The 24,789-nt window shown below is 61.4% G+C and overlaps 1 protein-coding gene across 1 annotated transcript; it reads left to right on the forward strand.

The window, feature by feature from the left end:
• TESK1 (testis associated actin remodelling kinase 1) lies at window positions 1–23,998 on the forward strand. The gene is made up of 10 exons (XM_090037483.1): window positions 1–332; window positions 9,736–9,857; window positions 10,883–10,931; window positions 11,138–11,284; window positions 15,296–15,378; window positions 15,669–15,759; window positions 16,083–16,166; window positions 17,135–17,224; window positions 19,961–20,111; window positions 22,092–23,998. The coding sequence occupies exons 1-10, from the start codon at window positions 132–134 to the stop codon at window positions 23,153–23,155; spliced, it is 2,082 nt and encodes a 693-aa protein (XP_089893609.1). The 5' UTR covers window positions 1–131; the 3' UTR covers window positions 23,156–23,998.
• The last annotated feature ends 791 nt before the right edge of the window (window positions 23,999–24,789 follow it).

Genomic DNA, 24,789 nt, shown 5'->3' on the forward strand with positions numbered 1-24,789 from the left:
CGCGGAGGCGGCGGGGAGGAGCCGCGCGCCCGGGCCCGGCCCCGGCCCGGCCCCGCTGGCGGTGCGGGCTCCCGGCCCCGCGGCCGCGGCGGGATGTGAGCGCCGGGCGGGGCGGCGGCGGCGGCGGCGGCATGGAGCGGGAGCGGCCCCCGCGGCGGCCCGGGCTGTGGCTGCGCGCCGAGCGGCCGGACGAGGCGGACGGGGAGCGGCCGGGCTGGGGCCTGCGGCCCTCGTCCTACCGCGCCCTGCGCAGCGCCGTCTCCACGCTGGCCCGCATCGACGACTTCTACTGCGAGAAGATCGGCGCCGGCTTCTTCTCCGAGGTCTTCAAGGTGGGCGGCGCACTGCGGCGTGCGCGGCCCGAGGGCACGCGGGACCGGGGGTGCGGGGCTGAGCGCGGGGGCCTCCGCTGCCTCGCCTCCGTGCCGAGGCCCTGGGGCGGAGCGGGCGGGGTGCGCCCGCCGGCCTCCCCCCCACTCCGCCGCTCCCCGCTGCGCGCCTCCTCTTCCCCGGGCCTGACGTCGGCACACAGCACGACGCCCCAGGCCCGGGGGGGGGGGTCCCAGGCCTCGGCCTGGCCGCAGTGGGCCACGGCCCCGGCCCCGCAGGCACCTCCGTGGCCCCCGAGCGCCGACTGGGCTTTGTTCGCTGCCTTGGGCCCGGGTCGCCAGGCCTGCGTGCGCCACCCCCCGCGGGGGTGTGCGGCGTGTCTGGGGGGGCCCGCGCCGCGGGGCGGTGGCGTGAAGGGCAGGGCCTGCGGAGGCCCGGCGCTGCTGTCAGGCGCTCGGCGCCCGCCGATGTTATTGCTGCGCTCTGCCCGGGGAGGGGAGGGGAGGGGAGGGCCCGGGTCTGTTTACAGCCCGGAGCCGCCGGGGAGGCGGCAAGAGAAGGCCGGGAGCTCGGGAACGGGACTGAGCGTGGCACCAAGGCTGGCAGGCCCGGCCGGGGCCTAGACGCTGCCGGGCCCGTTTCCCCGAGCCAGGCCGTGGCTCCGGGCTGGGCTTGCGGCTGCGCTGGGCCCTGCTTGGAAGGGCTCTGAGCTGCGGGGCCCAGCCCTGCCTCGCACCTGCCTGGAAAGCCCTTCCAGCCCCCCCGCAGGCCACTCCGGCTACCCTCGTGCATCGCGGCCCTGGGGAAGCCGCGAGGGTGGCTCCGGGGTCCAGGGAAGCGGCCTGGTTATCTGGGGACAGCACAGGCCCAGCCCTGGGGCAGAGGGGGCTTCTCCAGAGGGCGAGGGGTCTGGCTGGGCGCAGCATCTCATCCCTCTGGGGCAGCAGCTGTTGCGGGGGGACTCGTGGCCTCTGCTGGGCTGGATGCTTCCCTCAGCCCCCAGCCTGGGGCTTGTGGCTGCTGGATAAGGATGGATAAGACAGAGGCTGAGGGGAGCTAGGGCAGCAGGGTGGGGGCGGCTGGCACTCACCATGTGCCAAGGGCTAATGCTGTACACGGACTCTCTCTCCCACGCTGCGAGCATGTGGCTCTCACCTGCCGTCCCCCCGGGGCGTGCCAGGCTCGCCCTGGGAGCACGTGGCCTGTCTCTTCTCCCCTGTGATCTGGGGTCTTTCCGGCTGCTGCAAGGGAGCGTGTTGTGTGTGAATGGAGCCGGGTCCCCCACCGCCGCCCGCTACCCGTCCCCTCCGGGTGTGTGGTGGAGGCGGGAGCCCTGCTCTGACCCGGTGCTTGTCCTCAGTGCCTCTTGTAGTGCTTTATGAGAAGGTTGCTGCCACGCTGCCCATTCTGCAGGTGGGGAAACTGAGGCACAGGCTGGCCTAAGCTGGCACAGGAGCAGTGGCAGAGTTGGGGTGGGAGCCCACCTCCCCCTCCCCCTCCCCATCCAGTACTACCTTTTATGCTGGGTATCATTGGTCCAAGGTCTCTAGGCTGCAGGGTGCCCTTGCTCCCAAGTGGAGACTGCTCCTGGGCTGGCCACGGGGACCGTTCTTCCCCATGAGCCGGGCAGGCACTGCTCCGCCAGTCACAGCATCCAGTGCCTTGCTGGAGCCCAGACCCGTGGCATCTACACAGTGGCCCTTATCAGCTCCATTCGCAGTCTCCTGGGGGAGCGCAGCAGGTCTGGTTGAACCCTGGCCCGCACTGGCTGTGCCTCCTCTTACCCCGACTCAATTGCTCAGCAAATCCCGCCTCTGCCTCTCTGCTCTTTTGCCTGGTGTTTCAACCAAGCTGACTGGCTGTGAATCCCCTGAGCTACCCCAGCCCCAGGCGCAGCCCTGAGGATTTTATTACCATCCATTCCCTGCAACCTTCTTGGCCAGCTCTTGCAGAATTCTTGGGTCCATGTTTTCTGGGTGTGCTGATTGGCCCGGGGTTGATGTTATTTAAACTTCTCCATTTCCAATGGGCAGGGGAGTCCCTCCATCCCCCTTGTGTGACACAAGTGCACCACCCTGCTGCTTTCTAAAGAAGGAACCAGAACCCGTATTGAAAACGCTTGTGTCATTGATGCCAACTGTGTTAATGGCCCGTGTCCCTCCCAGCACTGGTGTCCCTTTATTCTCTTGTGAAATATAAATAACTAGAGCTCTGCTGTATCATGCCTGGTCAACTTGACATTGTTGCCTTTAGCTTCCCTTATCTGTTTCCTCCTTGTTGCAGCTTCTGCCTGTAAACCATATGGCGCTGTCTTCCCCACCCCCTTTTTTTCTGCTCGGCACAGAAGTGGGGAAAGGTTGCCTCTGTCAAGGCTTTGTGCCATTTGCTGTGCTGTTTCTCCTTCTGGGGAAGCTTCTAACCACACTGCTGATATGCCCAGTGTGGAAAAAATACAGGCCCACAGCATGGTGCAGGCTGGAGCACTGCGCGCCGGCCTCGGTGCAGTCTCAGCTGTGGAGGGTGGCAGCCATGTACCATGCCATGGCTGGTGCTCCGGGGCCTGGAGCAGGGATGGAGCATGGGAGCCTCACACAGGGAGAGGCAGAGGAGGCTTCGAGGGCACAGTGCACCTTGCACTGACAGGCCTGGTGCAGGGGTAGCAAGGAAGGGGCTAGACTAGGCTGCTAGGGGCTGCTCCGAGGCAGCTCCCAGCTGTGTGGCTGGTGGGAGGCCACAGTCCACCTCTGCAGGGGCTCTGCCGGGTGCATGGAGGCGCCACGCTCCGTGAGCACAACAGAGAGCAGCCAGCTGGGAGCCAGGGGGAGGTGGCTGCCTCCCTGGGGCCGCGCCGTCTGTTGGCGCTGATCGCCGTGCTCTTTAATAAGATTCTGCTCTCCGCCATGAGCTCCCTCGTGCCGGGGCGGGCAGACGCGCCAGCCGGGCTGCCCCGCGGCGGCTGGATTTTGGCTCCGTGGGCAGCTGGCATGCCCAGCTCAGGGGCCGCCCGCGGGTGCTGCCAAGGGGAGAGGGTGCCTGCCGGCCTGTCCAGCGCCATGGCGGGTGGGCGGCTGAGCTCAGCGCTGGGAAATGTGCTGGATTCCAGGCACCGAGCCAGGCCCGGGGAGGCGAGGGGGCGGGTGGCATCGCACAGGGGATCTCTGCACCCGCTCCTCCTTCGTGCAGGCCTTGGCAGTGCCCTCTGCTCCCAGCCCGTGTCGGGGGCCCTTGGGGAGCCGACATCTCTGCCCTGGGTTGTCAGACTGCGAAGGGCTCAGACGAGGAGCTCTGCCAGGGCCCCTGTGAGAGCTGGGGGGTGGGGGAGGGATGAAGGTGGGGCTCCCAGGCCCCCAGGAGCCAGTTACCCATTGGCTAGCAGGGAAGCTGGGCATAGCGGTGTGGGCGGCGGGGAGCCCTACTTCTAGCTCCCTGCCCAGCCCTGGGGCTGAGTCTGGTGCTGCACTGCTGTGGGTCTGTGGCCTCATTAGCCCCTTCCCTGCTGGCTTTGCGGGGAGCCAGCAAGCTGGTGCAGGGCAGCGGCTGATCTGTGGGCACAGCAAGGGCAGGAGCCAGGGTGAGTCTAGGCCCCTGCTCATGTGCATGGGCAGGGTGGGGTGGTGGGGTTTGTCCTGACTTGTCAGAGGCCGGCCTGCACGGTGCCCCGAGCCTGGGAGCTGGGGGCGAGAGTAGGCCGGAGCCTGTGCTGGAGAAGGGATAGCTGTGGGGGGGTCTGAGCCTGCCGGCCAGGGGAGGGGTGTTGTTGTCGGGGCGGGAGCGTCAGGCGTGTTCAGGGGCCCTGTCCTACCCTGCCTGCCAGGTGCAGGGGCCTGGCCTGTGTCCAGCTGGGTGCAACAGGGCCTTGGCCAGCACCACCGCAGTCCGTGCCCGCCGCGGGATCCAGTTGCTGCTGCTCTCGTGTTGCAGGATCCAGTGACTGGTTTGGGGGATGGGAGGGAGCTGGCATTGCACCTGCCTGTGGCTTGCTGGAAGCATTCAGGTCCCCTCGCCCTGCTCCTTCCCTGTTGCTGGGCCCTGGCACGTGGGCATGGGGGGCAGCAGGGCATCCCCCAGGGATGGACCAGGTCTCAGGTTGGAAACAACCTTGCAGAGAAGTCCCGGGACAGTTGGCAGACACAGGGGTCAGCATCTCCCCAGCCCCGACCGCTGGGCAGGGAGACAAGCAGTCACGGACCCCCGCAGCCCACTGGGGATTAGCCTCCGCGTGGCCACGTGCCACCCGATCGTGGTCGATTACCACTGAGTGCGGCTGAGTGTGGCTGATGGGCATGTCCTGGCCACGTGGGGCAGGGGTGCAGATCACATTCCCTCCCCGCTAGCAGCGAAGCTGTGCCCAGGGCTGGGTGCCAGGTCCTGGCGTGGCTGGGGCTCCCTGCCGCGTGCCTGGGCGGGCTGCATGCTGCGTGCCGCGTGGCACCGCCCTGCCCCTTCCTGCAAGCGCTGGGAGTGGTCAGAGCTGCTCATGGGACTGGTCCTGCCAGCCTGGCCGGCAGCTTCTGGGATGTGCCCTGAGGAGCTGGCGAAGGCCTGAATCGCTCCCCATCACCCACCCTGGCCCCGATCTTGCCCTCTGTGGCTCCACCAGTCCTTCCTGCCATGTCAGGCCCCATCGATGCCCATCACACGGGCCTGTCACGGGCTGCTGCTGCATGGAGCCCCACTGGGCTTGTGCCCGTGGCATGTGGGAGGTGGCTTGTGCTGTGGCACCTGTGGCTGTGCCTCCTCGGCCTTTCCCCACACCCTTTCCACCAGGCAGGCTCCCAGAGCTGCCCCTCAGTTGCGCTGGGTCCCACACAGAGCCGCAGCCATCTCCCTTCCCTGGCTCCGAGCAGAGCCCCGATCTAGCATCCTTTGGCGCTGGCAGTGCCACGTTGGTGCAAACCAGCTGAGACCCGCTCCATGGCCTGGCCTGCCTGGCTCGCACAGCAGGGCGGGGGGGTCAGAGATGGCTGCTGTCCTGGTGCCAGTGTTCAGGCTGGGGGCATGGTCCGGGCTGTGCTCTCTGGGTGCCCAGCCTCCTCCTGGTCTCCGCTGTGCCATCGGGGTCCTGCGATCCATGCGTGCAGCCCCAGAACATCCTTCGGGGGTGGGGCAGGGAGATGGGGCTAGGATGCAGCAAGAGACCGGGGGTCAGGGCAGTGCCTGTCTCCAAGGCTTCGTGGTCTGTGCCTGGAGGTGGGGGTGGGGCCCAGGACACCGGCCCCAGCCTCCGCAGTGCCCACGCGGGTGGTCCCTCCCAGCTGCTGCAAGGTGGGCACAGGCATGGGCTGGGCATCCTGGCAGCCACATCCTGTGGGCTGCACCCAGACCCAGAGCCCCCCTCCTGGCTGAGCTGTGAGCAGGGAGCAGGTCAGCCTGTGTCTGTGGCCGTGCTAAGGGGCTTAAGAGCTAATCTGCCCATAATGCAGGGCCAGGGGCAGCCAAGGGCGCTGGTGACACGAACAGGGGCTCAGCCAGGAGCCCTGTAGGTGGGGGCAGGGGCAGCACGTCAGGGTCTTAATGAGGAGCCTTAACGAGGCCATGATGTGCCCAGGCCTAGCTGGCCGGGCACCACCCCTCTGTCCCCAAGTGCCTGCTCCATGTGGGCATGGCTTGGGATAGCATTGCCCTGGGGCTGGAGGGGGCACTGGGCACTATGGCAAGCATCCCTCTGCCCCGTGCCCCCTGGGGGAGCATGTGCCTGGGCATGTGGGGCCTCCTGCTCAGGAAGGCGACACCAATGAAACCTGAGCACCATGCAGGGGCTGATGAATAATTCAGAAGCTGCTTCAGGGTCCAGCTGGGCTGTTCCTTGGATGCAGGTACCCAGGGTGGGTGTGGGCAGCTCCTGCTAGGCCCTGAACCCCATCAGCCCTGACAGCACTCAGATGGCCCCTGCTTCTGGGGCTGGGCTTGCAGCCGTGCCTCATGCATGTGAACGATGGTGCCTGCTGTGATCTAGGTGCACTGGGACAGAGAAAAGGCCACCTGCTGCCAGGCACCTGCAGGGCCCTACTATCCCTGGGGAGGCTGCGGTGCCCATGGCTCATGCCCACCCCTGCATGGCACACTCTTACATCTCTGGATCCTGCAGCAACCTACAATGGTGGGGCAACTGAGTAGGCCCCTACCCCAGCTCTGGCCATGATGCTTCGTGACCTCGGCTGTCCCAAAACACTGCATAGGCATAAATGATTCAAAGCGGCAACTGAGGTGGGTTGCAAGGATCTGGCACAACTTAGTGAACAGGCCACTTGATGTCAGGTGAAAATCAGTGTTGATAAATGCAAAAGGCTTCACCAAGGCAAAAATGACCCAGCCAGACCTGTACCGTGACGGGCTCCGTGGCGGCCAGTAGGGGGTGCTCCTGTATTGAGCCGCCCACCCCCCTGCGCCCGCCCACCTGCCCGGCTCCGAGCGGCTCCCGGGGGCGCCTTATGCTCCGCCGACCCCTCTCCCGGAGCACGTCTGGGGGTAACGTCGCCCCCACCACCCCGAGAAGGGACTGCCTCGGCCCTGTGTCCTCAGGGAAACACAGGCCTAATGTCCTACGGGTACTCGACCCGGTACAGGCACTTGGGGCACTTCCCCAAGTCCGGGGGCAAAAAGTAAAGTCCCCCTTAGTCCGCAGACCTAAGGGGCCTCTCAGGCATAATTTAGACCCACCCCTCAATAAGTCTCCCACACCGGTCACAAAGGAGAACTTTATTGGTTACAGGGGTAGGGTGAAAATAGGGTACAAGATCAAGCAATATCTCAGAAATCCCATCGAGCAAAACCGTCTGGCTGAGGTAGCCTTTTGATCGCGCATCTGAGTTACTGCCAGCTAGATAGCTCCCCAGATCTCGAGTAGCTCCCTCACAAGCATCATCCCGAGGCTGTGGGAGATCCCCTCTGGAGGCAGGCCGTTTCTCGCTCATGAATTATGGGGGAGAGAGCCAGTTTCAAATGGTCAAGCTCCTCTGAGTCCCCCGCATGGCTGCTGCCCCCTCCTCCTGGGCAGTCTTAACTCGTATAGCCCCTGTGACCTCGTTCACCTGGGCCAGTGGAGGCCATCACCTGTTGGCTGTCAGCCAACCAATTTGAAATACATCACTAGTTGCCGGGCAGACTCTAGCCCCCCAGGTAGATGCCCCTCACCCCAATACCAGTCCCGTAGGCAGAGGGAGCAGGTTTCCCCCCCCCCCCGGGCCGGAGCCAGCTCAGGTTCCCTAAAGAGAGAAGGTAAAGGTGCGTCTCCTCTGCTGCGCCCATCCTAATCAAATGGTCACAGCACAGAGATTTTGGGGAGAAACAAAGGTGGCTTCCTGCCACAGGCTCTGTGTGAGCTGTTACTAGCCAGGAGAGATCTCAGTCACAGTGAACAGGTTGCTAAAAGCATCAGTACTGTGCTCAGCAGCCATTTAAAAAGCAAATGATGCATTAGTATGATGAAGAAGGGGGCTGTGAACACAGCAGAAAGTGTCACAATGCCCCATTATTCATTCATGGTGCATTCCCACCTTGAAGGCTGGGCCCAGTTCTGGTCCCCAGACCTCCAGAAGTAGATAGAAGAGCTAGAAAAGGATGCTGAGTGCTGTGAAGGGGCTTCTCTAGGAGAGACTAATGAGGCCAGGATGATTCAGTCTAGAAGAGAGATGCAGGAGAAAGGTTTAGAAGATATTAAATGGTGAAGAGAAAGTCACTAGGGATTTATTGCTGCCTGTCTCTCCTCAGACTAGGAGGGGCACCACATGAAACCAGCATGTCGGCAGTTTAAAATTAACAATACAGAAGTTTCCCCCCACCTCCCCGCAGCGTGTCATTAAAGGGGGGGACTCAGGGCAACCAGATGTGGTGGGAGCTGAGAGTGCATCTGGATTCACCAAGGGGCTGGACGCGTGCTTCGAGGAAAGGGGCATCGGGAGCTACCGAGCAGGGAGTGAGGGTCCTGCCTGGACCCTCAGTGCTGGAGGCTGCAGGGGAGAGACGAATGGGGGAAAACCCTGCTCAGACCGGCTCGCTCTCCTTTCAGCCTCCACTCTCTGCCTCCTTGTGACAAAGGAGATGGGGCAAGATGGACTGGGGTCTGAGGCAGGTCCTGTGTTTTTACGCTGGGGATGCAGCAAGCCTGGCCGATGGCCCTGTCCATCTGCAGGGCTGGGGCTGGGGCTGGAGAAGCTCTGTGCAGCTGCCCTGCTCCAAGCCCCGGCGCCAGGACTGGTGCAGGGAGGAGGTCCCCGGGGTGGGGGTGGGATGGGCCTGGCACAGGCGCTTGCTCGCAGCAGCATTGACTAAAAAGGGCAGGAGTGAGCGGGGAGCTGACGGCAGCACGCAGGAATGCCTGGGCCCGGGCCTGGGCCTGGATGCAGGCGGGGGTGGGGGGGTGGGGGGTGCTGGCTGGTCACAGCTGCTGGGACCCGCGCTGGCACCTCCTGGCAGCTCTGACGGACAGACGGGGGCTGGCCGGGGGCAGGGCCCTTCTCCCTGCCCGCCTACAGTCCAGGGCCCCCTCCCCACAGAGCAGGCCCCCTGCTGTGAGCTGCTTCCTAGCAGTGGCAGGGGTGTGTACACACGTGTATGAGCATGTGCGCATACATGCCTATGTGTATGTGCCTCTGTGCACACGTGTGCCTGTGTGTTTGTGTGCACGCATGTGTATGCAGGCATGTGCACATGTGTTTCTGCATGTGTGTGCATGTGTTTTGTGTACAGGTACATATGAGTGTGAATGTGTGCGCACACATGCATACATGTATGTGCTTATATGTGTATGTGTGCATACACGTGCACACGTGTGCAAGCATACGTGTGTGGGTGTGTGATGAGGTCTCTGTGCATGTGGGGTGCTCAGAGGCAACTTTCAGCCTCCCCCTCCCCTAGGCCCTGCCAGAAGCCCCTCACGTGATGGTGGTTGGTCAGGACAGGCCGTGCGTGCTGCACTGCGCTGTGCTGCAGGGTTGGGTACCATCCTGCTGCTCATGGTGCTGACAGGACCGGTCATGCTAGCAGGGCTGGTATGCACAGTGGTGCGGGGGTGCAGACTCTGTGCCAGATGGCGAAATTGAGGCATGACTACGCCGGGACCCAGCGCTATGCTGGAGCCAGGCAGCACTGATAGCACAAGGCTGGGACAGGAGCATGGGGAGCCTGGAGTCCCCCCAGGGAATGGCCGTCCCCTCCCTGTGCCCTGGCCCTTGACATGGAGTCACTGCCCCTTGTCCCCTCCTGCAGTTGATGGCCCCCAAGTCCCCTGAGGGAAGGGCATAGCTGGTCCCTTGCACCCATGGGACTAGGTCTGCACTGGATGGGAATGAAACAGCCTCCTGGGGAATTGTGAGCTGGGTGGGAGGCATCAGAGCCCATGTGTGAAGCCCCCCAGCCTCATGGCACTGACACCAGGGTCACGTGCTTCCCCCCTTGTCCCTCCAGGTGCGGCACCGGCAGTCAGGGCAGATCATGGTGCTGAAGATGAACAAGCTGATGAGCAATCGGGGCAACATGCTGCGGGAGGTGCAGCTCATGAACCGCCTCTCCCACCCCAACATCCTCCGGTGAGCCCCCGTCCAGACCAGCCGGGGTCCTCCATCCTGTCCCTGCCTGCTGGAGTCCCCCACCCCGTCCCCGCCAGCAAGGACAAATTTAGGATTTGAAAAAGGAGGTGGAGAGGGCATGGTGCCTCATCACATAGACCACAGCACAGTTTTCCCTTGTTAAACAGAGACTAGAAGCTTCAATAATATGCATGGGTCCAGCGCTATAAGATCAAAGCAAAGAACAAATGCAACTTTGTTGAAACGGAGCTATATGTTAGGTTTAAGAAACATAAACTAGGCAAAAAATTGTCCATAGATAGTGTTGCCGGTCCTGGTGTTGTAATTAAAGGTACGTCTCTCAGTCAGTTTGTCAAACAAGATCTAGGCCTCTCGGGCGTCTTGCCAGCACCTCCAGTACTTCACTGTTAGTCACGTCTGCACCAGAGTTTGTATGACTGAGTGAAGGTTTTTAGCTGGGGCTAAAACCAGTCTTCAGGGCTGTGATATAGAAGAGACGTGACAGGGAATGGCAAAAGGGCAGCAGCACTGCAGAAGAAAGGAGAGGTTGAGTAGTACAACATGGAGTCCATGAAAAAGGAGAGAGGGTTTTCATGCCTGTGAAGTGGAGAGATTAGCAAGAATCAGGGAGATGGCAATGAGCCCTGAAGTCAGTTGCAGTCATGCCTGCATAGAAATGCGCTGCCTCTCCCCTGCAGCTGTTAGAGTCTGGGTGGAGCCCTAATTAAAGCGGGTTTGACTGCACCACTGCCCCCCTGCATCCACCCCTGACTGCCAGCCCCTGCCCACCACCCAGGCCCCATACGGGCCTGATCCCTGGCTGGGAACAGGGTGTATGGAAAGATGCAGCACTGGGGAGAGAGGAGGAGGATTGGTTCTGGCTGCCATCCTGCCCCAAGCTGGGGGTCTCCAGCTGGGGGTGCCCAGAGCCTCTCCATGTGCCAGCCTGGCACGGTGCGGCTGTTCAGGACGTAGCATCCCAGTCCTGCTGGCCTAACCCCCCACATTTCTCTTTGCACCCCCAGGTTCATGGGTGTCTGTGTGCACCAGGGGCAGCTGCATGCACTCACGGAGGTAAGAGCGGGTACCATGATACAGCCCGAGGTTCTCAGGGGAGGTGCTGGGTGCAGGAAGCATAGATGGATGGTTTTGGCCATGGGTTCCCTGCTGTGGCTCGGACTGGGAGGAAGTGATTGAGGGGGGCAGATGGCACAACGATTGTGGGGAGGCATGGGAGGGAGGTGGGCACAACCCCAGGTCTGTTGCCTGCCCCTCTTCAGTACATCAATGGAGGAAACCTGGAGCAGCTCCTGGACAGCCCAGCCCCCCTGGCCTGGCCCATGCGCATCAAGCTGGCACTGGACATCGCCCGTGGCCTGCGCTACCTGCACTACAAGGGCATCTTCCACCGCGACCTCACCTCCAAGGTAAGGCTGTGGCCTCCCCTGACCCCATCCCCAGGGCCAGGCCTGAATAGGGGGAGCTGCCATGGCCTTGAAGCTCCCCTTTGCCTGTCCCAGTCCACAGGAAGTTTCTAAGCCACGTGGCCCTTGGAGAGCTACAGGAGCACCTGGGACTAGCTTCCTTGGAGGAGGGAGGTAGTCTTGTGTGCAGGTGGCTCCATGAGCCGGAAAGCAATCTTCTCCCTCCTGTTGTTGCAGATGTCACAGGGGGTTTTGCCTCCCCCAGAGGCACTGGGTGCTGTCTGCAGCCCAGGTTGGGGAAGAGGACTGGGCTGTGCCAATGCTTCTGCTGCCACCAACCCCGCAGGGTCCTGGTTAGAGGGTCTTGCCCCTGTGGTCAGGCTTATCGTTTCATAGTTTCGTAGCTGGTAGGCTTGGAAGGGACCTGAGCAGATCATAAAGTCTGGCCCCCTGCCTTGGGCAGGAAAGGATGCTGGGGTCAAACAACCCTGGCTAGGTGTTCATCCAGTCTCCTTTTAAAGACCCCCAGGGTAGGAGCCAGCACCACTTCCCTTGGAAGTTGGTTTCAGATCCTAGCCGCCCTGACTTTGAAGTCATGCCTCCTGATGTCTAACCTGAACCTATTCTCAGTCAACTTGTGGCCATTATTCCTTGTTACTCCCGGTAGTGCTCGGGGAAACAGGGACTCTCCTGTTCTCCGCAGGTCCCCCCGGTAAGTTTATAGACGGCCACCAGATCCTCTCTCAGCCTCCTCTTGTGGGGGCTGAACAGGTTCAGGTCCCTTCGCCTCTCCTCGTAGGGCCTGCCCCAGGGAAGCAGGAGAGCCACAGCGACCAATGTCCTGCTGCTGCAGGTTCATAGATGCTCCAGAGACCCCAGGCAGAGGCTGTGCCGCTGCTGCAGAGAAGGCATGGAAGTCTGGTGCCTTGCTGCTGCCTCCCTACACTCCCAGGGAGAGACTTGTCGTGCCTCTCGCTTAGGAGCACTGAGGCGAAGAACTCGTTGAGGAGTTCAGCCTTGTCCCCTCTGTCCGTCACCAATTGTTTCTGCCCATTTAGCAGGGGTCCTGTTCCTCCCTGGGCCTTCCTTTTACTCCCTATATATCTAAAAAACAATTTCTTATTGTCTTTTTACTTGGGTTGCCATCCTCAGCTCCATGGTAGCTTTGGCCTGTCTAACTGCCTCCCTACAAGCACGAGCAGAAGAGGTATATTCCTCTTTGGTGATCTCTCCCTGTTTCCACTTTTTATGTGCTCCCCTTTTGGCCCTTAGTCTGCCCTGGATTTCTCTGGTCAGCCAGGGAAGCCTCCTGGCCCCTTTCCCTCTTTTACCTCGCACGGGGATCGTCTCGCTTTGTGCGAGAAGGATAGCTTCCTTAAGGCACAGCCACCCTTCTTGGGCTCCCATCATTTCAAAACTACTACTCTGCAGTGCATCCTTCACTAATCGCCTGAGTTCGCTGAAATCAGCTTTCCTAAAGTCCAGCACGTTCACCCTACTGGTTACCTTACCCACTCGACGCCTTATGCTGAATTGTACTTTTAGGTGATCACTGTCCCCCAGATGGCTACCGATCTGTAGGTCCCCTACTATGTCATCCCCCGTTGCCAATACCAGATCCAGTAAGGCATTCCCCCTAGTGGGACCATGTACCTCCTGCGTCAGGTGGAGGTCCTGTACACAGGTTAGAAACCTGCGTGAGCGGTGGGACTTTGCTGTCTGTGTCTCCCAGCAGATGTCCGGGTAGTTTAGGTCCCCCATGACCACCGCCTCTTTAGCTTTTATGGTCTCTGAGAGTTGCCTCAGGAGCCCCAAATCTATTTCTTCCCCTTGATGTGGGGGTCTGTAGCAGACCCCTACCACCAAATCCTTTTCTCCTTGCCCCCCATGTAGCCTAACCCACAGTCCTTGCAAACCCCCCCCATCCTGCTTGTTCCCCAGTCTGGACCGGTCTGACCAGGGGAAAAATTGCTGTCCACCCCCGCCTCCCTTCCTGCCCTCAGTGCAGTGGCCGGCTGAGCCTGAGTGCAGGGGCGAGACCCCGAAGCCTCCAGCCAGGATGCTGCAGGGTTGGTACCAGCAGCAGCACTGGCACAGCCCAGTCCCACATCCCCAGCCTGGGCTGCACCCAGCGCCTCTGGGGGAGGCTTAAACTCCCTGACAGCTGGAGCAGAAAGAGGGTAGAGGTGGGAGGGCCAGAAGCCTGGGAAATCCCCACAGCAGAGCACAGGCATCGCTTCGCCTAGTTCATCCCTACCCGGTGGCTGCTTAGCCTGTCCTTGACACCTCCAGCGAACGCCTGCGCAAACGCCGGCGCGCTCTGTTCGCGCTGCGCGGCTCGGGAGCGCGGCTCCCTACTGGCTCAGCTATATGGGACCCGGAGGGCTTCCCCTCCGGATCCGGCTCAGCTGTGCCGAGGCCCTCCGCCCCACTTACCTTCGGGGGATCAGCTGCTGCTGCCCCCGCTGCCGATTCCTCTGCTGCTGCTGCTGCCGCCGCCGCCGCTGCCTCGGGTCAAAAGTTAGTTATGGGGCACACGTGCGTGCGGGACACACGTGTGCCTAACTCCTCTCCTTCCCGCTGCTGCTTCCCGAGGTTCAGGTCCCGTCGCCTCTCCTCGTAGCCTGCCCTGCTGACCCCCAGCCATGCGAGTGGCCTTCTCTGGACCCTCTCCGTGCTGTCCACATCCCTCCTGAAGTGCTGTGCCCAGATCGGACGCAGTACTCCAGCTGTGGCCTGACCAGTGCCGCACAGAGGGGGAGGATCACCTCCCTGGCCCTGCTCGAGATGCATCTGTGGATGCACGACAAGGTGCGGTCGGCCTTCCTGACCGCGGCCCCACACTGCCGGCCCATGTTCATCTTGGCATCAGTGATGGCTCCAAGATCCTTTTCTGCCTCTGCCCTGCCGAGAAGGGAGTTCCCCAGCCTGTAGGTATGATGCCGGTTCTTCCTCCCCAGGTGCAGCACTTTGCACTTGTCTGTGTTGAATCCCATCCTATTCTCGTCTACCCAGCCCTGTAACCTGTCTAGGTCCGACTGCAGTCTATTCCTCCCTTCTAGTGTGCCCACATCCCCACACATATTAGTGTCATCCGCGAATTTGAACAAGGGGCTTTTCACCCCCTCAACCAAGTCGCTGATGAAGACGTTGAACAGTGCGGGCCCGAGGACCGAGCCCTGGGGGACCCCACTGCCCACATCCCTCCAGGTTGAAAATGACCCGTCCACTACCAGTTTCTGGTTGCGGCCCCTCAGCCAATTTGTGACCCATCTGACTGTGTAGGCATCGACACCACAATTGCCTTGTTTTTAATGAGAATGGGGTGAGAGACGGTGATGGAGTCCTCCCCGTCCCTGGTGTCTATCCCACAGCTTCCCCGCTCTGACAGTGAAGACATTTCAGTGTTACAGTGATCCGTGTTTCCTGATCTCTAAGCTAATGATACACACTGGACTCGGAAAGGGATTTCCCCCTCTCCTCCCAGTCAGACTGGCACAGACTGGGGGGTTTGCTTTCCTTGGAGGTGGGAGCACAGCCCCTGGGGGCTCAAGTACTGAATGGGGTCTTGCCTTCTTCTGCAGTGGGGGCATGGCCTCTTCCTGGGGTGTCTGGAAGCAGCAGGATGGCTTCCACTGGGGCAGGTTGGGGGCTCTCAGTGTCTGGCAAGGGGCTGGAGGAGGTGCACGGGGCTGGAGTGAGGTGTTAGGAGCAAGTCAGAGCAGGACGCGTATGGGACAGCTCCCATGGGGCTGGTCCTGCCTCGAGCACAGTGCTGGGCTGGAGGTGACCCCCTGTTTGTGGCTCCAGACAGACCTTAATGATGCCGCTTGCGGGGTCTGTGCTGGGCATAGGCTCCCTGCACGGCCGGGGTGACTCAGGTGCTGCACAGGTGCACCAGCCCCTCCCTTGTGCTGGGCACGGGGGTGGCATTGCCTGCTGCACCCACAGATAGGACAGTATCAGGGTGACCCCCAATATCAGGGTGACCTCCCCCCTGCCCCCTCCTTGCAGAACTGCCTGGTGAAGTGTGAGGACAATGGCTACACAGCTGTGGTGGGAGACTTTGGCCTGGCCGAGAAGATCCCCATCTACAGGTGAGCAGGACCCCTCCCCAGGCCACAGATGCAGAGGGGAAGGATCACTGGGGATGGGAGGGGGTTTGGGATATTTCTGGGGGCAGGGAGAAAAGCATGGGGTGGAATTGTGGGGGCAAGGGCTGGGTGGCCCTGGGGGGCATTGGGTGTCATGGAGCTCCACCTTGCCCTGTGCCCCAGTTGGAGGCTGTGGGGTGGGGCTTGGGTTGGAGGCTGTGGGGATGTTGAGGGGTCTCTGGATAGCCCAGGCCGGGGCTGGGTGTGTGCCTGATTGGCCTGCTGTGCTGCAGTGAGGGCAGCGAGAAGGAGCCGCTGTCAGTGGTGGGCTCGCCGTACTGGATGGCGCCGGAGGTGCTGCGTGGGGAACTGTACAACGAGAAGGTGCCTGGCACGGGGGGTGTGGATGGCAATGTGTGCATGGGAATGCAAGAGGGGAACCAGGACCTGGGGTGGGGCGCCCTGGGCCTGGTGGTTGGGGGTGTCAGTGCCCATGGGGAGCTGGGGGCTTTGTCCAAGCCATCCTGTGCTCTGCTGCCCTTTCTCTCCTCCCTGGAGCACACAAAGCCTTCCCCGCCCCGCTCCTGCCCCCAGCCCCGCAGCACCCCAGCTCCCGGCCCCCCCCCAGTTTCTGTCCCCCCTGCAGAGCTGCAGGGGCCAGGGCCGGGCTTTCCTACGTGCCCCCCTCACCTCTAGTATCCCTGCAGGCTGACGTCTTCGCCTACGGCATCATCCTGTGTGAGATCATCGCTCGGGTGCCGGCTGATCCCGACTACCTGCCCCGCACTGAGGTAGGCCCTGCTCTGCCAGGGGTGGCACAAAGCTGGTCACTCACCCCACAGACCCAGCCCCGTGGCATCCATGGCTGCAGTGTCGCAGGCTCCCCGGGGCTCAGTGCATGAGACAGACCTGTGTCCCTGGCCTGGCGCAGCCAGCAGGCTCCATGCCAGCGCCTAGCTCTTGCATCACTGCGCCCACAGCAAGCGTTGACCCTGGGGGCAAAGGTAGCAGCGAGCACCTCTGTGTTACCTGCAGCTCCTCTTATGTGGCTCCAGGGTCATCTGACCCCAGCACTCTTTCCTGCCCAGGCAGGAAGTCAGACTCGACGACCTGTTGAGGTCCCTTCTGACCCGAGCATCTATGATGCTGCCCTGCTGCCCAGGAGAGTAGGGGAGGGGAAACCACTCGCCTGGGGTGCCCGTGGACCCGATCCTGCCGGCTGGGCACTGGGGGCAGTTCTCCCAGCTGGGCTGGACCCCAGAACCTGCCCTGGGCCTGGGCTCTGGGTCCTAGGCCTGGGGGCTGTGAGCAGCTCGGGATAGGGGGGGTTGCTGTTTGTCTGGAAGGGGCATCCTGCAGTGGGGTGGGTGTCTAGCATGGACCCCCACCAGCAGCCAGGGGTGTGGGTGCTGTTGCCCTATGGCTTGGCCTTTGGCGTGGCTGCAGACAGGTGTCCCCAGTGCCCATGATACTGGATACTGCCCAGGGCCCAGACCCAGATCTCCCTGGTGTGAGGGAAGGAGCATGAGGGGGTAGAGGGCCTGTGCTTGGGGTCCAGCCCCTGTTACTGCCCCTGCATGGTGCCAGATCCATCCCAGGCCCCCTGCTGGGTCAGTGGCAGCTGGGGATCCAGTGCCAGTGCCAGTGCCAGTGATGGGCGCTTGGTGCCACCTAGTGGTGCGCTGCTTACACTGCACCCGTAGGCCAGCTCCCCCGTGGGAGTGCCGTACGGATGCCACCAGAGTCTGCTCCTCACCAGGATTTTGGCCTGGACATCGCCGCCTTCCGCAACCTGGTGAGGGACGACTGCCCGGCACCCTTCCTCCAGCTGGCCTTCCACTGCTGCCGCGTGAGTGCCCGGCCCGTGCCCATCTGCTCTGCCGTGGTGCCCACCCACGGCCCCTGCCAGGCTGAGCCGCAGTCCCAGCACCAGCATCACCCCCTAGTTCCCAGTCCCTGTAACCCCCCAGGTGGAGCAGGGCCAGGGGGGTCCCTGAGCTCCCTGGCCTCTTGCTGCCCACGTCCCCCCTTGAACACCCTTGGGGGGATTCATGTCCATTCTCCCCTCCCCTGAGTCTAGAACTAGAACAATAGGACACAAAACTAGCAGGCGATAAGCTTAAAATGAACTAAAGTCAGTTCTGTTTCCCTCAGCATGTCTTTAAAGGGTTGAACTAATGGCCACCAGATGTGGGGGGCTGAGAGCTGAGAGTGCAGCCAGGTTCAGCAAGGGACAGGACACATGCTTGGAGGAAAGGAGCATCAGGAGCTATTGAGAACGGGAGTGAGAGGCACGGCCTCTGCATCAGACCTGCCTGGACCTTCAATGCTGGAGGCTGCAGAGGAGAGAGGAATGGGGAAAAACCCTGCTCAGACCCAGTCATTCTCCCTTCCAGCCTTTGTTCTCTGCCCCCATGGGACACAGAGGGTGGGCACGATGGAGCCGGGGTCTGAGCCAGCACAGGGCAGCTCTTGTATTATGGTGAGTGGAAACAGAGCAGCCTGTGGCGGCCAGTAGGGGGCGCTCCTGCGTTGAGCCGCCCACCTCCCTGCGCCCGCCCACCTGCCCGGCTCCGAGTGCCTCCCTGGGGGCGCCTCGCGTCCCGCTGACCCCTTCCTGGAGCACACGCGCTAGCCTGGGGGTAACGTAGCTGCCAGCACCCCGAGAGGGGACTGGGCCCTGTGTCCTCGGGGAAACACAGGCCTAAAGTCCTACGGGTACTCGACCCAGTACAGGCACTTGGGGCACTTCCCCAAGTCGGGGGCCAAAAAGGAAACTCTCCCTTAGTCCGCAGACCTATGGGGCCTCTTAGGCATAATTTAGACCCACCCCTCAATAAGTCTCCTACACCGGTCACAAAGGAGAACTGTATTGATTACAGGGGTAGCGTGAGAATAGGGTACAAGATAGAGCATTATCATAGAAATCCCATAGAGCAAAACAGTCTGGCTGAGGTAGCCTTTTGATCACGCATCTGAGCCACTGCCAGCTAGAGATCTAACCAGATCATAGAATCATAGAAGTGGGGTCGAAGGGACCTTGTAGATCTTCAAGTCCGACCCCCCGCCTGGGCGGGAGAAAAGACTGGACTCCGATGACTCCAGCCAGGTAGTCATCAAGCCTCTTCTTAAAGCCCCCCAGGGTAGGGGCCAGCACCACTTCCCTAGGAAGTTGGTTCCAACTCCTAGCCGCCCTAACATGAAGTAGTTCTTGCAGATGCCTAATCTAAATCTACTCTCTAATAACTTGTGTCCATTGTTCCTTGTCATGCCGGGGGGCGCTCGGGGAAACAGCGTCTCCCCTAAACCCTTCTGGTCCCCCCTAGTGAGTTTATAGACAGTCACCAGGTCCCCCCTCAGCCTTCGCTTGTGGAGGCTGAACAGGTTCAGGTCCCGCAGTCTTTCAATGTACGGTCTGCCCTGTAGTCCCCGGATCATGCGGGTGGCCTCCTCTGGATCCTTTCAATGCTGTCCACGTCCCTCCTGAAATGGGGTGCCCAGACCTGGACGCAGTACTCCAGCTGCGGCCTGACCAGTGCCGCATAGAGGGGGAGGATCGCCTCCCTGGCTCTACTTGAGATGCACCTGTGGATGCACGACAAGGTGCGGTTAGCCTTGCCAACCGTGACCTTGCATTGTTGGCCCATGTTCATCTTGGAGTCAATAATGACTCCAAGATCCCTTTCTGCCTCTGTGCTCTCAAGAAGAGAGTTTCCCATTCTATAAGTGTGCCGCTGGTTACTACTGCCCACGTGCAGCACCCTGCACTTGTCAGTATTGAAACGCATCTTGTTTATGTTAGCCCACTCCTGTAACCTATCCAGGTCTTGCTGCAGTCTTTCCCTCCCTACTAGCATGCTCACCTCACCCCAAATTTTGCTATCATCAGCGAATTTAAAGAGGTTGCATTTCACCCCGTCGTCCAAATCGCTGATGAAGAAATTGAACAGCGCGGGCCCCAGGACTTCCCCCAAGGTCGACTATGACCCATCCACCACCACCCTCTGAGTAGCTTACTCACAAGCATCATCCCGAGGCTGTTGGAGATCCCCTCTGGAGGCAGGCCATTCCTCGCTCATGAGTTATGGGGGAGAGAGCCAGTTTCAGATGGTCAAGCTCCTCTCTAAGTCTGAGTCCCCCTCATGGCTGCTGCCCCCTCCTCCTGGGCAGTGTTAACGTATATAGCCCCTGTGACCTCATTCACCTGGTCCAGTGGAGGCCAGCTGCTGTTGGCCAACCAATTTGAAATACATCACTAGTTGCCAGGCAGACTCCAGCCCACCAGGTAGATGCCCCCCACCCAGGTAGCTGATGCCAGTCATGTAGGCAGAGGGAGCAGGTTTCCCCCCTCCCTCAGGACTGCAGCCAGCTCAGGTTACCTAAAGGGATAGGGTAAAGGTGTGCCTTCTCTGCTTTGCCCATCCTAATCACATTGTCACAGAGCAGAGATTTTGGGGAAGAACAAAGGTGGCTTCCTGCCACACAGCCCCTGGGCTGGGGTTAGCAGTTTCCCTGGGGGTGTGGGAAGGCTGGTGTGGGGCTAGCTTCCCGTGGCTGTGGGTGACCCAGTGACTCTCCTCACCAGATGGAGCCAACAGCCCGGCCCTCCTTTCTGGAGATCACACAGCGCCTAGATGGCATCCTGGAGCAGCAGCTGGGAGTGGAGGGCACAGCGTCCGGCCTCCAGGCCGATGGGGAGGCCACGTCTACACCTAAGACACCAGCAGCTCTAAATGGTACTGTGGCAGCACCTTTCCTTTGGGCTGCCTACTTCCCTGCCCTGGGGTCCCCATCTGTGCAGCCCTCTCCTCTCAGACCCCCCCAGCCCTTCATGGAGAAGTCAAAAAAGCAAACAGCACATTACAAATGATGAAGAAGGGGGTTGTGAACACAATGGGAAGTGTTGTGACTCCCCTTCATAAATCCACAGGGCATCCCTGCCTTGAAGGCTGTGCCCAGTTCTGATCCCTGCACATCCAGAAAGAGCTAAAAGAGCTATAGAAGGTGCAGAGCAGGGCAGCAAAGGTGCTGAGTACTGTGGAGGGGCTCCCGTGTGAGGAGAGACTCATGAGACCAGGCCTGATCAGTTTGGTAGAGAAACACTGGAGTGGGGCAGGAGAAGGTTTTACAATGCATGAAATGGGGAAGAGAAAGTCAAGAGGGATTTGTTACTGACCATCTCTCTCCCCAGACAAAAACCAAGCATCACAACACAAAACAAGCAGACCAGAAGTTTAAAACTAACAAAAGGGAGTTTTATTTCCCCTGGCATGTCAGTGAGATTTATAGCCACCAGCGGTGGTGGGAGCTGAGAATTTATCCAGGTTTATCAAGGGACTGGACATGTCCTTAGGGGAAGGGGCATCAGTTACTATTGAGCAAGGGGTGAGGGGTACAACCTCTACATCAGAACTGCCTGGAAGTTCAATGCTGGAGGCTGCAGGGGAGAGAGGAACAGGGGAAGACCCTGCTCAGACCCAGTCACTCTTCCTTCCAGCCTCTTCTGTGGGGCACAGAAAATGGGGCAAGATGGACCTAAGGTCTGACCCAGCCCATTGCAGCTCTTATGGCCCCAAGTTTTTAGGTCAGTTATTGTGGACCCCCAGGGAGCACCTGTGTTGCCCCATGTGACCGGACTGTGGGCACCAGCGCTGTGCATGCCCCTGCAGCAGGGAAGGGTTTATGGACCATATGGCATCCAAGGCAAGGGGCTCATGGGCCCTGTGGCAGGCCAGTAGGAGGTGCTTCTGTGCTGAGCTGCCCACCTCACTGCACCTGGCCAAAAAACAAGCTTCAGATGCCTCCCCAGGGTCGCCAACTTATGACCAACCCCCTTTCTGGAGCATCCCCACAAGGCTGGGGTAACCATTGCCACCACCTGGACTCAGGTCTTTGTCTGGGCCCTGTGCTGCCCATGATACACTGACCCTGTAGACCTTAGGATTTCAGGGTGCTTTTATTAGCCTGAAGCATTCACCAGCAGCCTCCCTTGCGGGAGGAAAGTAAATAGCTGAGTCTACCTTAGCAGGTCTCTTCCCTCTTAATCACACACAGCGAGGCGTGCTAGCACAGATAGATTTATTGGTCAAAGAGGGATAGGGTGAGGAAGGAATATCAATAGCAAAATATAGAAAGAAAACCAACCTTGAGCAAAGCTAGGTGGCTTGTCAGCCTTTTTGATATGCGACTAGAGAATATTAAACTGAGCTTCTAGTTAAGTTTTTGGTAAGTCACTCACTTCTGCATCCTGAGCATGTAAAGACCTGTGGAGGTCCATGCTTGGGGGGGGGGGGTGTTCTAAAATGTCCAACCTCCTTCTTCCTACAGTGACCCTCTTTTGTAGCCCTACTGACATCACCACCTGTGCCCAGTCAAGGACACATGTCATTTGATGACGGCCAATCAATTTGAAAAGCATCACAGTTACCTAGAGGAGTGACATGCGCTTAAGCCCCTGACCTGTATCATGAGGGTCTGGATGAGGGCCCTGTTTGCAGGGGGATGTCTCTGTAGCACCTGCAATTCGGCAGGGCCTGCATGGTCCCGGGCTGCATGATGCAATACTCCGGCTGGGGCAGACATGGCAACCTCTCATGCCTTGGGCCAGAGGCTGTTGTCTGTGACCCTGGGGGAGTGGGGACTGCAGCCATGGCTGGCAGGCTGCAAGGACATTTGGGGCTGGAGTCACTGACCTGCCATCTCTGCTTTGCACCCAGGGGATGCTGCGCCTGCTCCCACCCGTGTCGAACCACTACTGCGGCGGGAGCCCAGCCCGTGGCTGCTGCCGCCGCCCGACTACCGCCTCTGCCGCAGCCAGTCAGACATGTTCCCACCACGCTCCCCTGGCTCGCGGCGGCCTCCGCAGCCCGAGGTGGATGCACACACTAGAGAAACACCGCCCCGCCTCAACCCCTTCTCCCAGCGTGAGGACCTCAAAGGAGGCAAGACCAAGCTGTTTGACACACCCAGCAAGTCGGTCATCTCTCTGTCCTTTGACCTGCCGCTCCCCGCCGCCTTCTCTCCCGGCAGCCCCGTGACGCCCGAGCCCACGGTGGAGGCACACTGCGACTTCTCGGCCCCCGTGGTGCTCACCCGCCGGTGCCGCTCACTGCCTGCCTCCCCCGAGCTGCCACGACACGCTGGGCTGGCCCTGGGTGTTGAGTCGGACCCTGCCTCCCACCGGCCACCAGCTCTGTGCCCTGCGGAGGGCCCTGCCCCCGCCACGCTTCTCCCGCCACTGCGCTGGGGGCAGGCACCGGAGCTGGGGGGCTGCTCGGCACTGCCCAACCCTGTGGGAGTGGAACTGATGGACTGCAGCCCCGACAGCCCTGACCCACAGCATGGGCTCCCACCGGCTCCAGTGCCAGCCAACAGCAACTTCATTCGCACGGCGGCCACGGACGCGCGGCCCTGGGCCCCGGAGGCCCTGCCACCCAACGGGCTGCGGTTCAACAACAACCACGTGGTGGTGAGCAAGCCCCATGCCTGGGGCCGGGGCCTGGAGCACGGCTTCTCGGAGCTGAGCGTGCCGCCTGCAGGCACCTTCGAGCGGACGGAGCTGGAGCAGGACGAGGTGCTGGCCTGTCCCGGCTGCTGCCTGGGTCCCTTCAGCTTCAGCCTGGCCTCCGTGTGCCACCGGCCCGCGCCCAGCCCGCCGCGCTACCAGAACCTCAACTGCGAGGCCAAGAGCCTGCTGTGCCAGGACCGGGGCCGCCACCACAAGCCCCCGGGGCTGGCGCTAGCCGAGCCCAGCCTGAAGTTGCCTGAGGCACAGTCCTAGTCCTGGGCACAATGGCCGCGGCCAGGTCTGGAGCCCGCGCTGACCTGCCAAGACCCTCGCCTGTCATTTCCCTGCCCCACATGCCCCGCACAGTGAGTGACACGTGGGCCTGGGCTCATCTTGGCAAGCAGCACCATTTGGGGTGCAATCATCAGGGTGGACGTGCCAGGGAGGTGGCAGCTTGGCCCTGACTCACCAGCGAGCCCCGGTGCCCAGGAAGCACAGTGCTGCGGTCCAGTGCCCGGGATAAGTGTATCAGGTGCTGGCAGTGCCCCATGGCCACGGCCCCGGGCGCAAGTGCAATAACACAGCTGCCTCCGCACTGTCCAGACAGGAGAGGCTGGGTACTGGTTGCCCCCAGCCAGGGGCACTGGGCTGTGCCCCTTTCTGGGGCACCTCATGCCTCACCTCGAGGCAACAGGCTGGCGTGTGGGCTCTGCCCATCCAGCATTGGGTCACCTCACTCACCAGCTAGGAAGCCAGTGCCTGGGGGCCTGGATCGGGCCGGGGGCTAGAGCTGAGGGTGGGGGGAGGTCTTGTGAGGGGAGGTGGGTTCATTGGGCCTGCCCTGCTCTGCCCGGGGCCGTGGGACGGTTGTGCACAGATGGGCAGGGAGGTCGGAGGTGCGGGGGTCCCAGTGACGGACCGGCTACTGGGGGAGGCCTGTGTGCAGTAGGGTGGCTGGGGGTGCCCCTGCCCCAGTGCTCCCTTCCCCACACACATTGCACTGGTGAATGCAATCTCTGGGGTTTAATAATATGACCATGAGCGTGAGCAGCACGAATGGCAGTAATATATATCCCGGCTTCTTTACAGTGTTGAATAAACCTGCCTGTCCTGTAAGGCGTCCTGCCTGACCTGTGCCTGTGGCACAAAGAGGTCCCCAGCATGAAGCTCAGTGGGGACGGGATGGGGGACGCTCACGGGCTTGGTGCGGGGCCGGCTCCCTGATCTGCATGATGCACAGGGCCAGTGCCTGGCCTCGTGTCGGTAGTGACCCTGGGGCTGCCAGGACTCCCTGGCTGCCCGCAGGGGCCCCTCCTGCCCTGGCTGGGTGTGTGTGAGGGATCAGGGAACAGGGCTCTGTCTGCTGGCTGTGGGGCAGCGGGGGCTGCTGTGGGGAGGGGGCCGCAGCCAGAGGAAGGTGGGGTTGGTGCAAGGTTGCCCAGAGGAGAAGGAAGCAGGTTGCAGGGTGCAGACACCGCAGGGTGGGAGGTTCCCTCCAGCCCCGCCGCCAGGGCCCGTGCATGGGCATCGTGCATACAGCCCATGGGCCCAGACTGGGGCAGTGGCCGCCCCACATGGAGCAGATAAGGAGAGCAGGAGCTGCGACCCGCAGAGCTGGGGCCCACTTGCACATGTGGCTGTGGAAAGGCACCTGCCAGTGGTGCATCACTGCTCTGCTGAGCCCGCTGCTGGGAAAGGCGGGGGACCCCGAGCCCCCTGCACTCCCAGCTGTGCCAGGGCCAGGTCAGAAATGCTGCCTTGTCTGGCTGCGTCAGGCCAGAGGGGTCCAGCAACCGGACTCTGGTGTCGCTTGGAGATCCCAGGAGCATCCCCTAATGCCCTGCTGGGTGGGAGTTTGGGGAGTGCTGAGCCCGTGGTGCTGGGAGGGATCGTGCTGGCACCGGTGA

Source organism: Crocodylus siamensis, chromosome 3 (genome assembly GCF_052110815.1).
Source record: "Crocodylus siamensis isolate JL-2025a chromosome 3, ASM5211081v1, whole genome shotgun sequence".
Classification (NCBI taxonomy): domain Eukaryota; kingdom Metazoa; phylum Chordata; order Crocodylia; family Crocodylidae; genus Crocodylus; species Crocodylus siamensis.

Excerpts from the sequence above, each read along its gene's own strand:
- TESK1 (XM_090037483.1), top strand. The coding sequence starts at position 132 with ATGGAGCGGGAGCGGCCCCCGCGGCGGCCCGGGCTGTGGCTGCGCGCC. Across the intron at positions 11,285-15,295 it reads ACCGCGACCTCACCTCCAAG|AACTGCCTGGTGAAGTGTGA; the intron begins GTAAGGCTGTGG and ends CCCTCCTTGCAG. Across the intron at positions 15,760-16,082 it reads GGGAACTGTACAACGAGAAG|GCTGACGTCTTCGCCTACGG; the intron begins GTGCCTGGCACG and ends GTATCCCTGCAG.